This window comes from Trachypithecus francoisi, unplaced genomic scaffold, assembly GCF_009764315.1.
Source record: "Trachypithecus francoisi isolate TF-2019V2 unplaced genomic scaffold, Tfra_2.0 Lachesis_group0, whole genome shotgun sequence".
NCBI classification, from domain to species: domain Eukaryota; kingdom Metazoa; phylum Chordata; class Mammalia; order Primates; family Cercopithecidae; genus Trachypithecus; species Trachypithecus francoisi.
The window spans coordinates 37,788,955-37,803,233 of NW_022681453.1; the positions used below are offsets into that span (position 1 = coordinate 37,788,955).

General features: G+C 43.4%; 1 protein-coding gene across 4 annotated transcripts in view; it reads right to left on the minus strand.

Moving 5' to 3' along the window:
* FRMD4B (FERM domain containing 4B) overlaps positions 1-14,279 on the minus strand; it is a 360,856-nt gene that overhangs the window by 143,195 nt on the left and 203,382 nt on the right. For 3 of the 4 annotated variants that reach the window (XM_033210405.1, XM_033210403.1, XM_033210404.1), the window contains one exon: positions 1,075-1,140. In XM_033210405.1, the coding sequence (XP_033066296.1) occupies positions 1,075-1,140 (66 nt within the window). Of the gene's footprint in view, positions 1-1,074; positions 1,141-8,679; positions 8,748-14,279 lie in introns of those variants that run through there. The other variant, XM_033210406.1, reaches the window with a different exon arrangement.

Here is a 14,279-nt window from a genome sequence, read left to right on the forward strand (position 1 = left end):
GTGGGCTAGGGACAGGCCTCAGAAGAGAAAAGAATTTAGGTTTGGTTAGAGGAGAAAATTCTAGGCTAGCTGTAGGTGTGGCCTGTCCGCAGGGACTTTCACAATTTTTAAAGACTCTTGGTCCAGAGTGTTGGGTAAATAGAAAGAGAAGCATCAACAATTGAAATATCATCAGTTGGCTGGGCGCAGTGGCTCACGCCTATAATCCCAGCATCTTGGGAAGCTGAGGAGGGTGGATCACTTGAGGTCAGGAGTTCGAGGCCAGCCTGGCCAACATGGTGAAACCCTGTCTCTACTAAAAATACAAAAATTAGCCAGGCGAGGTGGCGGTGGCCTGTAGTCCCAGCTACTCAAGACGTTGAGGCAGGAGAATCACTTGAACCCGGGAGGCAGAGGTTGCAGTGAGCTGAGATTGTGCTACTGCATCCCAGCCTGGGTGACAGAGCAACACTCTGTCTGAAAAAAAAAAAAAAGTGATTATATATATAAAATCATTTATATAGTGCCATGTATTTTACAAAGAGATTTCACTCACATATATAATCTAGCTTGATTTTTAACCATAATTCTTCTGAGAAGCCTAGGCAGTTCACAGTTGATGAAACTGGGTATTTCACTTGCACAATGCCATGTAGCTGGACAGTGGCAGAATACAGATTCTCACCTCACAATAATCCTTTCAGGAAGTACTACAGTTCCCAATTTGCCGACAAGAGGTCAGAGAAGTAATGTCAATTTCCCAGAGTCACAGAGCTATTAAGTGTCAAGCTGAGATTGGAACCTAAGTGTCTCTGAATCCATTTCACCAGGCTATAATTACTCTAACGTATAGACCAAATTTTCTGACTTTGAAGATGCTTTTTTCCCCCTTGATCAATTCTGAGTCATTGGCTTTGAGGCAAAGATAACGGAGAAGACTGAATACAGACTAAGAGGCTCAGAGAGGGAACGAGGATGAGTTGTCTCTGTGTGGGCAAAGCCTACCTGGGCAAGACTTATCTGTGTAACACCCACTTGGGCAACACCTACCCGGGCAAAACCTATCTGGGCAATGCCCACGTGGGCAACACCTACCTGAACCAGCAGCTCCAGTCTCCTATCATCCAGGAGGTGCACCTGGCAGTGCCTGCCTTCTGTCATCTGCAGAAACAAGACAGCAAGAGTGGTGTCAGGGACACGGCTGGCAAGCAAACCTTTGGACTCATTGTGTCATTTATTTTATATGGATGTTCTCAGCCTAAAAATGGCTTTAGTTGAGTTAATAAACAGGCTTGGCCAGAAACAGATTTATTATATGGGAGTAACTGCATTTAAAAGAAGAACAAATAGCACAGGCTAGTCAATATATTGCAAAAATAATGTCCATACAGTCCACCGAGTTCAAACAATGCACACAAAATTATTCTATGTAAAGTAGGTCTCCATCCCAGAGGAAACAACTATATTTTTCCTGGAATTAATGTTTTATTAAAAAAAAAAAAAAAGAACTCCTCTCCATCCCAGAGGAAACTACTATATTTTTCCTGGAATTAATGTTTTATTAAAAAAAAAAAAAAGCCAGCTGGGCACAGTGGGTCACGCCTGTAATCCTAGCACTTCGGGAGGCAGAGGCAGGCAGATCGCTTGAGGCCAGGAGTTTGAGACCAGCCTGGGCAACACAGTGAAACCCTGTCTCTACTAAAACTACAAAAAAATAGCCAGGCATGTGGCGCACACCTGTAGTCCCAGCTATTCAGTAGGCTAAGGCATGAGGATTTGCTTGAACCTGGGCAGTGGAGTTTGCAGTGAGCTGAGATCATGCCACTACACTACAGCTTGAGTGACACAGTGAGACTCTGTCTCAAAAAAGAAAAAAAAAAAAAGCCTTTATTCAGCTAGGCACAGTGGCTCATGCCTGTAATCCCACACTTTGGGGGGCCAATCAGGCCAATCAGGGTGGATCACTTGAGGCCAGGAGTTTGAGACCAGCCTGGCCAACATAGTGAAACCCCTTTCTACAAAAAATATAAAAATTAGCCTGGTGCCGTGGTATGTGCCTCTAGTCCCAGCTACTCAGGAGGCTGAGTTGGAAGAATCACTTTGGCCTGGGAGGTTGAGGCTGCAGTAAGCTGAGATTGTACCACTGTACTCCAGCCTGGGTGACAGAGAGAGACCCTTTTCCAAAAAAAGAAAAAAATGTATTTATTCATTGGTGTGTTTAACGTCTCTCTGGGCATGGTAGCATGCACCTACAGTCCCAGCTACTAAAGAGGCTGAGGTGGGAGGATCGGTTGAGGCCAGGAGTTCAAGACTGTAGTGAGCCAGGATCACACCTTTGCATAGCCACTGCATGCAAGCCTGTGGGCAACATAGACCTCATCTCTTAAAATAAAAATGAAAAGTCTTCATTTTGGAAACTCTCCCCCTACTTTTAGTCCACCAACATTGTTTACTATCACCACCATAGTTAAGAACAGTTAAGATACATAGTTAAGAACAGTTTGATATATACATTTTTGATTATATTTAGTTTTTTATTATTCAGAATTGCAATACTAAAAAAACTTTGTAAAATACTTAATGCACAGAATGCCAACATACTCCTTGATTAACTCATGTTCCAAACCATTTTATCTGCAGAAATCACCATCCTGTTAGTTTAAGAATCCTCACAGACCACTTTTATATGTATTTTCAGATATATATTTACATATTAAAATATTTCATATTATTTTACTTTAGTACATATTATGTTGAATGTACTGTTTTGCAAATGAAGCACTCTTAATATTTCTGTGTGTGTAACCATCCAGAAATCTGACATATATGTGTGTATATGTGTGTATCCGTGTATGTGTGTATACATATTTTTTGTTGTTGTTTCTTTCTTTTTCAATTTGAGTAGGACTATGCTTCACTTGCTGTTTTGCCTCTTGCTTTTTACATTCAACGTTTCTTGTTGATCTTTCCAATGTCAGCACATATAGATGGGCCTCATTCTTTTCAAAGACTCTATAGTATCAATCATTGTGTGGGTACATGATAATGAAATAAGAGACACAGGTTGTTTCCAATCTTTTGCTATCACAAGCAATGTCACCATGAACTTTGCACATCTAGCTTTGTCCATGGATGTGGAATTGCTAGGTCACTTTTGAAAAGCAGGGGCAGCATTTTGTCTCTAAGCTGTTGTACAAAATGATAAGATCTAGGAACTCAGATACATATAAACCTAATTGAAAAAGAAAGTAGCCTCCATTACCAAGTACCAACAACCTATTCAGCATTGCATGAGTGTTTTATATACATTATATCTGAGCGGCACAGTTACCTTCTGGGATTAGTATTATTATCCCCATTTAACAGATACATTGAGGCTCAGACTGGGATAAGTAATCTGTTTTCAATGTGAAAAATATGAATTATTGAATTTATGGTTTTGATTGAACTCTGCTCTAAGGGTCTGAAAACTAGCTCAGCTGGTTAGATCATGGTATTATGAAGATGTGGCCCACAGGAACTACTGAGGTAGTGCTAAGAGGTGAGTGAGTAAGCTTTACTTTGTCTCATGGCCTCAGCCTATGTCCTTAATTCTGCAAAGCCAAGGTCAAATATATACCTTGGGTGGCAAGGGGAAAGGCAGCAAGTCTTTATTAGTTCTAGGCACTGAGCTGGGCTCTTTACATGCATTATAAAGCTCTGCAAAAATTTATAACATATGAAATGGCAACATCCCCATTTTACAGATAGGAAATTGAGGTACAGAGTTTATGGTAATTTACTCAAAATTGCCTAGGCAAGAAAACAGTCAAGTCAAGATTTGAATTAATGTCTAACTTAAAAAAACAAAAGCCATCTTTTTTTCTACTTTTCTATACCAGAGGAGGAAATAATTAAGAGAGAAATAAATAAATATGTCAGTGTTTCTATACCAGAGGAGGATATAATTAAGAGAGAAATAAATAAATGTGTCAGTTTAAATCACTTTACTTCTTCTGTAAAACAACCTTCGAAAGCTAATCCTAGGTGTATGCCCTACAGAAAGATATAATAAAATAATGCTCAAAAGATCACACAGTATGAATCCATTAAGGAATATGTCATAATTGGGAAAATATTTAAAGCTACTCTGTTGTCCCATAATCCAAATAAGTTTATTTCCTGACTTTAAAAAATCAGGCTGGGCGTGTTGGCTCACACTTATAATCTCGGCACTTTGGGAGGCCAAGGCAGGTGGATGATCTGAGTTCAGGAGTTTGAGACCAGTCTGGCCAACATAGTGAAACCCTGTCTCTACTAAAAGTACAAAAAATTAGCCGGGCATGGTGGCAGGTGCCTGTAATCCCAGCTACTTGGGAGGCTGAGCCAAGATCGCATAACTGCACTCCAGCCTGGGCAACAAGAGCAAAACTCCGTCTCAAAAAAAAAAAAAAAAAAATCATCTTTTTTGCCTTTCCATTTTGCTTTGGACCTCCCTCATATTAGTCAATATTCCTTTTAGCAACAGATAATTTTTATTCTAGACTATTCAACTGTAGATAGCTTTTTGATGCACTTAACCATTTCATGACAAACTTGGGCGTTGGTAGCCAGGTTGTACTTGGTCCTGCCCCTTTGGCCTCAGTTGATTGGGCAAGGGATAGATACCTGACTCAAGCTGGGCTAATCAGAACCTCAGTCCAGGGAATCTGGAATTGGGTCTGAGAGGATAAAAACTTGAGTGTTTATGGGCAGCCATTGTTTGCGTGTGTATGGAGAAAAGGAAAGCCAACTGCAGAAACAATGAAGGAGCGAGTAGCTAGAAGGAGGCAAGAGAGGTGGGCGCGGTGGCTAGCGCCTGAAATCCCAGCACTTTGGGAGGTCAAGGCAGGAGGATCACTTGAGGTCAGAAGTTCGAAACCAGCCTGACCAACATGGTGAAAGCTTGTCTCTACTAAAAAATACAAAAATTAGCTGGGTGTGGTGGTGTGCATCTGTAATCCTAGATACTTGGGAGGCTGAGGCAGGAGAATTGCTTGAACCCAGGAGGTGGAGATTGCAGTGAGCCAAGATTGTGCCTCCCCTGCACTCCAGCCTGGGTGACAGAGCAAGACTCAATCTCAAAAAAAAAAAAGGAGGCAAGAGAAATCATGTGACCTAAGAAGAAAAGCTTAAGAGACTTGTTGTCAGGGTTCCTAATGTTTTTCAGTCACTTAGAGTCCTTTTCTTTCCCTCTCTTAAGCCAAGAGGGAGGATTCTGCTTTATTTATTTATTTTTGAGACAGAGTCTCACTCTGTCACCCAGGCTGGAATGCAGTGGCACAAACATGGCTCACTTCAGCCTCGACCTCCTGGGCTCAAGTGATCCTCCTGCCTCTACCTCCTGAGTAGCTGGGACTATGGGTACATACCATCATGCCTGGCTAATTTTTATATTTTCTTTGCAGAGACGGGGTCTCACTATCTTGCCTATGCTGGTCTGGAACTCCTGGGCTCAAGCGACCTGCCCGCCTTGGACTTCCGAAGTGTTGGGATTACAGATGTGAGCCATAGTGCCCAGCCGGATTCTGCTTCTTGCAACTAAAGGCATCTTCATAAGACTCCACAAGTTTCTGTGTCAAAACCAAAGAAAAAGGGTTCCAAAGCATAGACTCTCCAAATGATGTCATCAATATGAGAAGGTCATCTACTCATAATCACTGAGGCTCCCACTGATGACAATACACCAACCAAGAGAGGCTGACATCTGGGGAGGGGCATGAACAAACACCTGAGGGTTTGGTGGAACACCACACGGGGCAGGCTGGAGAGGGGAGCACAGATGAACTAGAGAGAAAAACACCAGGGTTACATGTCCACACAGCACACATGGTGTTCAATATTCACCGAGCTCTTTCCTCTGTGGAAAGATGGCTCTGCTGATAGGTTCATCACAACAGTGCTTATGAATAAATATTAGTTGGTAATATTAGAAATCAGGTAATGCCACATAATTTAAAAATCCAGTTTGACAACTTCTTTTTTTTTTTTGAGATGGAGTCTTGCTCTGTTGCCCAGGCTGGAGTGCAGTGGCCGGATCTCAGCTCACTGCAAGCTCCGCCTTCCGGGTTCACGCCATTCTCCTGCCTCAGCCTCCCAAGCAGCTGGGACTACAGGCACCCGCCACCACGCCCGGCTAGTTTTTTGTATTTTTTAGTAGAGACGGGGTTTCACCGTGTTAGCCAGGATGGTCTCGATCTCCTGACCTCATGATCCGCCCGTCTCGGCCTCCCAAAGTACTGGGATTACAGGCTTGAGCCACCACGCCCAGCCGACAACTTCTTTTGACAAATGGTAAGACCTGGAAATTCTGGGCTTGATTTCCTCCATGGCAACATTTGGCCAAAGCAGGGCAGAGTAGTTCCTTATTCCGATGAGGTTTGTGGTCTCTGGTTCACCCAAATGTATGTATGACCAGCCAGGCTCCAGGGAGTGAGTTCTGTCATCTGACTGAGCAAACCTTGATTTAAGTGGTACCAGTGAAGAGACACAACCAACACAAACAGAAACCCTGCTGTGGACCAGGCAAAGTGCTTGACATTTAACACTCATGAATGTATAGAATTTCAACCTCTACACAAACTTATCAAGTGGGCATCCTCATTTTAACCACCAGGAAATGAAGGCCTGAGAAGTGATGTAACTTGCACAGGAGTTCTAATGCAGTTACACTCTGGATTGAAAGCGTAGTTTATCTCTTACTAGCTGTGTTACCTTAGAGAAGTTACCTGACCTTTCTGAACCTCATAAGAAATGTCCTGACAGCATTTAATCTGAAACTCTGAGAATAAAATCAGCCACTTCTGAGGCCCACAATTACTGTAGTCCCCATTTGTTTGAAAACCAACAGCTACACTTTTCTGTAGTCTATATATTTTCCCATTTAAAAAAACACACATTTTTAACGGGAAGAATATTACTGACCCATCTTAAAGAAGATAAATAACAGGTAAAGTTAACACGTCACTTAACAAGCATATGGCAGAAAAATTCTCCAAAGCTGCTATAGGGGAAATAAAGAAAGAGAAGGACCCACTGGTTTCTGAGTGTCTTCTGCGTGCCTGGCACCCAGCGAGGCGCTTTAATTACACCAGTAATACCACTCATAGGCACTTTCTATATTCCAGGTATTGCACTAAGCACTTTACATAATCAGTTCTCATGATGCTTACATGAGGTGGGTGCTCTTAGCACTCCAACGGATGTTAGAGAAATAATAAATAACTAACAAGATTCATAAGTGGCAGAACCAGACCCAAATTCAAAGCCCAAAGCACTCAACCACTTAGCAATACAGATGGTACTACACACACTGTAAAGTGACAAATGGTGAGAAAACTTCCCACGCAGCCCATTTTCAATGGATCAGATGAGTGGGTACAAAAACAAAGAATCATGAAGCAGGCATGAAAACTCACTTGACTTCCAGAAAAAATAATTTGAATAGAAGTAGTTAGAACTGCGGAATTGATAAATAGAAAGCATCTTAGAAGGTATCTATGAACCACTGCTTATTTGAAACATGTGGAAACTAAGGAATGGATGTGCCCAAAGCCACACAGCTAGTTAATGCCAGACCTGGGCTTAAAACTCAGGACTCTGACTCCCAGGCCAGAGTGTAAGTGACCTGAACAAGGTTACTCACATAATAAATACCATATTATTCAAATGAACTTTTTCCCCAACATGTCAATTAAAATTTCTTTTTAAATTATAACAACGAACAGAAAAAAATAAAATCCTAACTGGGAATTTTAAATTTATCTTAAAACTTGACCTGCGCCAGGTGTGTTGGCTCACGCTTGTAATCTCGGCAACTTGGGAGGCTGAGGCGGGAGCACTGTTGGAGCCCAGGAGTTTGAGACCTGCCTGGGCAACATAGTGAGAACGCATCTCTACAAAAAATTTAAAAATTAACCAGGCATTGTGGTGTGTGCCTGTAGTCCCAGCTACTCGGGAAGCTGAGGCGGGAGGATCACTGGAGCCCAGCAGCAGTTCAAGACTAGCTTGGGAAATGCAGCAAGATCCTGTCTCTAAAGACAAAAACCAAAAAAAACAAAAAACAAAAAAAGAAAACAGGAGTTATATTTGAAGAGAGCTGTACATGGAGCACAATGATTATATTTACAAACACAGGATCATTTCTGAACCCCCAGAGACTATCAGAATAGTTTCAGAATTGACCCCTATCTAGTGGCAGCTAATAGTAGCAACGCTTCAGATGAAATAAAAAACATATTTTAAAAACGATCTCTTGGCCGGGCGCGGTGGCTCAAGCCTGTAATCCCAGCACTTTGGGAGGCCGAGACGGGCGGATCACGAGGTCAGGAGATCGAGACCATCCTGGCGAACACTGTGAAACCCCGTCTCTACTAAAAAATACAAAAAACTAGCCGGGCGAGGTGGCGGGCGTCTGTAGTCCCAGCTACTTGGGAGGCTGAGGCAGGAGAATGGCGTGAACCCGGGAGGCGGAGCTTGCAGTGAGCTGAGATCCGGCCACTGCACTCCAGCCCCGGCGACAGAGCAAGACTCCATCTCAAAAAAAAAAAAAAAAAAAAAACGATCTCTTTGGAAAGCTTCTCTTCACATCCACTCTGACGGGATCCCCTTCCCACTACCTTCTCCTCTCATTGAACCCCAGGAATTCGAAGGCAATTACATGTGTTGGATAAAAACTCCCACCTCGGTCTCCAGCTGGCCTGTGTTTGCTCCCCAGCTGATAATACTCAGTCCTCAGAGTGCAAGTGCTGATTACTGGTGGAAAGACTTTGTCCATCTGGTCAGTGGTTAAATGAGGAAGATCAGAAGGGAAGTGAGAATTGGCTATAAGCCAGAACTCTGGTTTCAAGGAGGGACCTGATGCAACAGCCCATAATGGGGTTCAAGTCTATATGAGAACACTCCCCCAACCTGGCCCCCAATCCCACTGCCTGGTTTAGGAGATGAGAGAGGAGAGTGGGTTGGTAAGAAACCAAAAGGCAATTCAAGACAGGGCAGTATGGAACCATTCATAACAACCGGGGTCAGCTTAAAAGGCAACAGGAAATAGTTACACAAAAAGACCAAAATCCCAGCCTACTTTGGTTTTGCTTTAGTTGTTCTTTGGAGCAGAAACATATGAAATTGGTAAGGAAGCAGCAAGCTTTTTAAAAATTTTGTCTTCTCTCTCTCGTTCCTTTTGACCTTTTCGAAAGCCTAGTGAGAAAGGGCCTGCTTCATAAAAATGCCTCCTCAGGATTTTCTGTGCAGTCACCTTCTAGAGTGAAATCTGCCATCTGGAAGGGTGAAAACCCAGCTATCTAAGTAGGTTTCATACTTCCAATTGAGCCCTACAATGGTCCAAAACTAAGAGCTTCATTGCTTTGTTCATCACTGTCTCCGCAGGGCCTAGAACAGTGCCTGGCACATGATGAGACTACGGTATATAAATATCTGCTGAGTTAAGAAACGTATTAACTGTTCAGAACCCAGACACAGCTAACACTGAAATATATTCACAAATGATTTTTTTTTTCCACACAGGGTCTCACTCTGTTACCCAGGCTGGAGTACAGTGGCACGACCACGACTCACTGCAGTCTTGACTTCCCCAATTTGAGTGATCCTCCCACTTCAGCCTCCCGAATAGCTGGGACTATAGGCAAGTGCCACCACACCTGGCTAATTTTTTGTACATACGGGGATCTCACTATGTTGCCCAGGCTTGTCTTCAACCCCTAGGCTCAAGTAGTCCTCCTGCCTTGGCTTCCCAGAGTGCTGGGGTTACAGCTGTGAGCCACTGCATCTGGCTCACAAATGATTTAAACGGACAGAGCACAATCCAAAATGAGGATGTTCCAGGCAACTCCCAAGTCCTGGCCCAGAAAAACTCACATAAAAAACACTCTTTCCACCCAGAGAACAAGGTGTGTTATTAAACTCCTCATCAGATGAGATATTCTGGAGGAACTGGAGGGCGGGAGAAGGATGTATCTAGGACGTTCTTACTTTGGGATCTATTGAGTGGATGGAGTTTTATATTTCATTCTAATGATGTCAACTCTAGCTGAACAGGGCCTCTTTATATCATCTCTGGGTGTTAACTGAATATGAGCTATTGACACTCCCGTTCAGAGAATGGCCTAGACTGACACAGATGTCTCCAAATGGAGTCAGCTGTGATTTTCCCTTAAGTTCTTTCAAGACAGTGCCTACCCTCCCAATGTGCAATCACTGGAGACTTCTTTTGTAAGTGTCAATAAATGATTCTCCTAGCTTCTAGCAAACACTTACTACATGTCACACGAGTATGGAGTGCTTCACATGTGCAGTGACTTCTTTCATGCTGCCAACAACCCCATCAGGGAGAGTCATTGTTTAGATTTCTCTCTCTCTCTCTCTTTTTTTTTTTGAGGTGGGGTCTTGCTTTGTTGCCCAGGCTGGAGTACAGTGGCATGAACATGACTCACTGCAGCCTCGACCTCCTGGGCTCAAGCAGTCCTCCCACCTCAAGCTCCTGAGTAGCTGGGACCACAGGCATGCACCACCATGGCTGGCTAACTTTTTCTATTTTTTTTTTTTGTAAAGATGGGGTCTTGCTTTATTGCCCAGGCTGGTCTCGAACCCCTGGACTCAAGCAATTTTCCCATGTAGGCCTCTCGAAGTGCTGGGGTTACGGGCATGAGATTTCTGTTTGGATTTCATAGATGACCAAACTGAAGTGCAGAGAGGTTAAGTGGTGCCTGGTCATACAGTGATAAAGTTGGGTAGAATCTCAGGTTCCATCAGTCGTACCAAAGTAGGACTCCTGTGCATCTCTTGAAGGTTCACTGGAAGTGGAGAAGGAAAAAGACAATGAGGGAGGAAGAAAAGCAGGCAGTGTAAAAGAAGTAAAGGAGGAAAGGAAACTGAACGAGGGAAAAGGGGAGGAATGACAAAGAAGAGGAGAATTCAGTTTGCCAAAGCTGAAATTCAGTAATTGAGTAATGTGCCTTAAGAGAAACGCAAACAAAAATAATAGCTGCTGACTGTGTGCCTGATAACTATCCCAAATCCTTTCATTCATACACAAGGGCCATTATGGCCAGGCATGGTGGCTCACGCCTATAATCCCGGCACTTTGGGAGGCCAAGGTGGGCGGATCACCTGAGGTCAGGAATTTGAGACCAGCCTGGCCAACATGGTGAAACCCTATCTCTACTAAACATACAAAAGAATCAGCCGGGTGCGGTAGCGCATGCCTGTAATCCCAGCTACTTGGGAGGCTGAGGCAGGAGAATTGCTTGAACCAAGGGGGTGGAGGTTGCAGTGAGCCGAGGTCGCACCACTGCACTCCAGCCTGGGTGACAGAGCAAGACTCCGTCTCAAAAACAAAAACAAACAGAAAAGAAACCAAAAACAAAAACAAAATACCAAACAACTCTCTCTCTCTCTCTCTCTCTCTCTCTATATATATATATACATATATATATATATATGCCTTTTAAATGAATTTTCATAACAACTCTGTAAGGTGGATTCCATTACTACCTTCATTTTATGGATGAGAAAATTAAGGCTCAGAAAAGGTACATGGCTGACCCACCCTATGAGGTAATAGGGCCAGGAAGAGGCAGAGTAGGATGTAAACCTAGGCGTTCTGACTCCAGAAGCCATGATCTTAAGGGCTATATTGCTTCTGTACAAAGTGTTTCCTATCTCATACATCCTACATATTAAATCACATGTAGCTTAGGCACTTAATGTATCACCTTGATTGCAAAGCCTAACACTGCTCTGAAAAGCTTGATCTAGACTCACCAAACCAGAGTTAGCTGGTTCAGGCCACTGTCTCAAAGCAAGGCCAGAAGAGGAGCAAGGTTTTACAATCACCATCCCTTGGCTACTTCCTGGCCCCACGCTGATGAAATATGGGCAGCTGCTAAAAATGGTGTCTATGTTTGCTATTGATCTTCCTTGGGCAGTCAGGATGGAATTAATCTTCACTTGTTGGGATGCTTCCATGGCTCTGTCATGCTTATGTGAACACTCAGGGTACAGGACGATATTTGTCAGTTGTGTGGCCTCCTGGACTTGACTCCATATTACTCTGGGCTTAAGATGTAGCCTAGCACACATGTAATTAATTCAATGTGGAAAAGCTCTGGATTATGTGTTTATTCATTCACTTAACCAATATGTGCTGAGCACTCTCTAAGTGCAAGCACTGTTCTTGGTACTAATATATACCAGCTGATAAGACTGAAAGGGCATTATCTCTGGAGCTTGTCCTACAGTTCTCAACCTCACTGGTATTTGCAGCCAGATAACTCATTATCATGGAGCACAGTCCTGGGCCCTATAGGGTGCTAAATAGCACCCCTGATCTCTACCCACTAGATGTCAGTAGATCCTCCCCCATATGTCTCCAGACCTTGCCAAATGTCCCTCGGGGTGCAAAATCATCTCTTTTAGAACAACTGCTTTAGAGGTGAGGCGAAGAAAAGAAACTATTAACAATTAAACAAATACGATATTTTCAGATAATAAGGGCTCTGAAGTAGATAAACTGGCAATAGAATTGAGTTCTAAGCATGTGCAAAACTCACTTCTCTTTACCTAGGAAGCACAAGAAATGAGGAAACTGATGGAGAAGGCCAGGTGCAGTGGTTCCCTCCTGTAATCTTAATGTTTTGGAAGGCTGAGGCAGGGGAGATTGCCTGAGCCCAGGAGTTTGAGATCAGCCTGGGCAACAGAGTGAGACCCTGTCTCTACAAAAAATTAGCCTGGCGTGTACCTGTCATTCTATCTACTTGAGAGGCTGAGGCAGGAAGATCACTTGAGCTCAGGCGTTTCAAGTTGCAGTGAGCCATGACTGTGCCACTGTACTCCAGCCTGGGCAACAGTGAGACACTGTCTGAAATGGAAGGGGAGGGAAGGGGAGGGGAGGGGAGGGGAGGGACGGGACGGGAAGGAAGACAAGGGAAGGGAAGGCAAGGGAATGGGATGGCAGGGAAGGGAAGGGAGAGAAAGAAGGAAGGAAGGAAGGAGCGAGGGAGGGAGGGAAAGAAAGAGAGAGAGAGAGAAAGAAAAGAAAAGAAAGAAAGAAAGAAAGAAAGAAAGAAAGAAAGAAAGAAAGATTGATGGAGTGAACTTATATTGGACCACTGCTCTTGATCAAGTGGCTCCCAGTAGAGACTGGAGGGCTGCTGGTGTTTTCTAAACATTTAACCGCATGCTCCTTTCTGCCTGACAGAGTTTGGGAGAAAGTACACAAGAAAGGCTGGCCAGACAATGGACAGCCATTGTTGCAGCTCTAATGCCAACCTGGCAAGCAATTCCAGCCAGCTTCGGGCAGACATTCCCTGGGGAGGGCATTCTCATAAATGACAATCCCTTATCAGATTCTAGCCTGATCTCATAAGTCTGGTGAAAAGAAAAGCCAGGTTTTAAAGGAAGAAAGAAAAATAAAGAAGCAAAGCAACTGATTAAGCCTGGAGCTGAAGGCCATCAGGAGACACCAGCCTGGTGTCAATGAGACATGCACAGGATTTAGAGTCAGGAGGTTTGGGTTTGTGTCCCAGCCCTGCTATTTATCTAGGAGAATATCATGGTGTCTCTAAATCTCAGTTTCTGCCCCTATGAAACGGGAAGGATAAAAAATCAGTCTCATTTGGGTTTGCCTCTTGTATTAAGGCAGGTTGAACTTATTATAAACTCTACCTTAGAAGCACAGATGATAAGTGTATCATCAGTAATACACCATTTATTGAGTATAGGTTAGGTGTTAGGGTCTGTGCTAACTGCTTGACATGTATTATCAGTTTACCCTTACCCTTGTGCCATGAGTACTATTATTAGAGGAAATAATGTCTAAGCTATGGAGCACTATCCTGTTCTCCAGAAATGGTTATTTTAATTTGCTTAAGTGCTTATTTTTCCCAAGAAAAAAGTTTTCTCAGAATATTATTATTTGACACAAGCAATCCTGGGCTCAAGCAATCCTCCCACCTCAGCCTCCCAAGTAAATGGAACTATAGGTGCACACCATCACACCTGGCTAATGAATTTTTTTTTTTTTTTTTTTGTAGAGACAGGGTCTCACTATGTTGCCTAGGCTAGTCTTGAACTCCTGGGCTCAAGTGATCCTCCTGCCTCAGCCTCCCATAGTGCTGGGATTACAGGCATGAGCCACCATGGCCAGCCTCTTCTACATTATTAAGACACTAAGCTGTCATATTTAAGCTGACAATCAACCCACCAGTTAAACCCTGGAGAGACCCAAAAACCTAATAGCTAGGGATTCATTTAATCTTATTTTACTA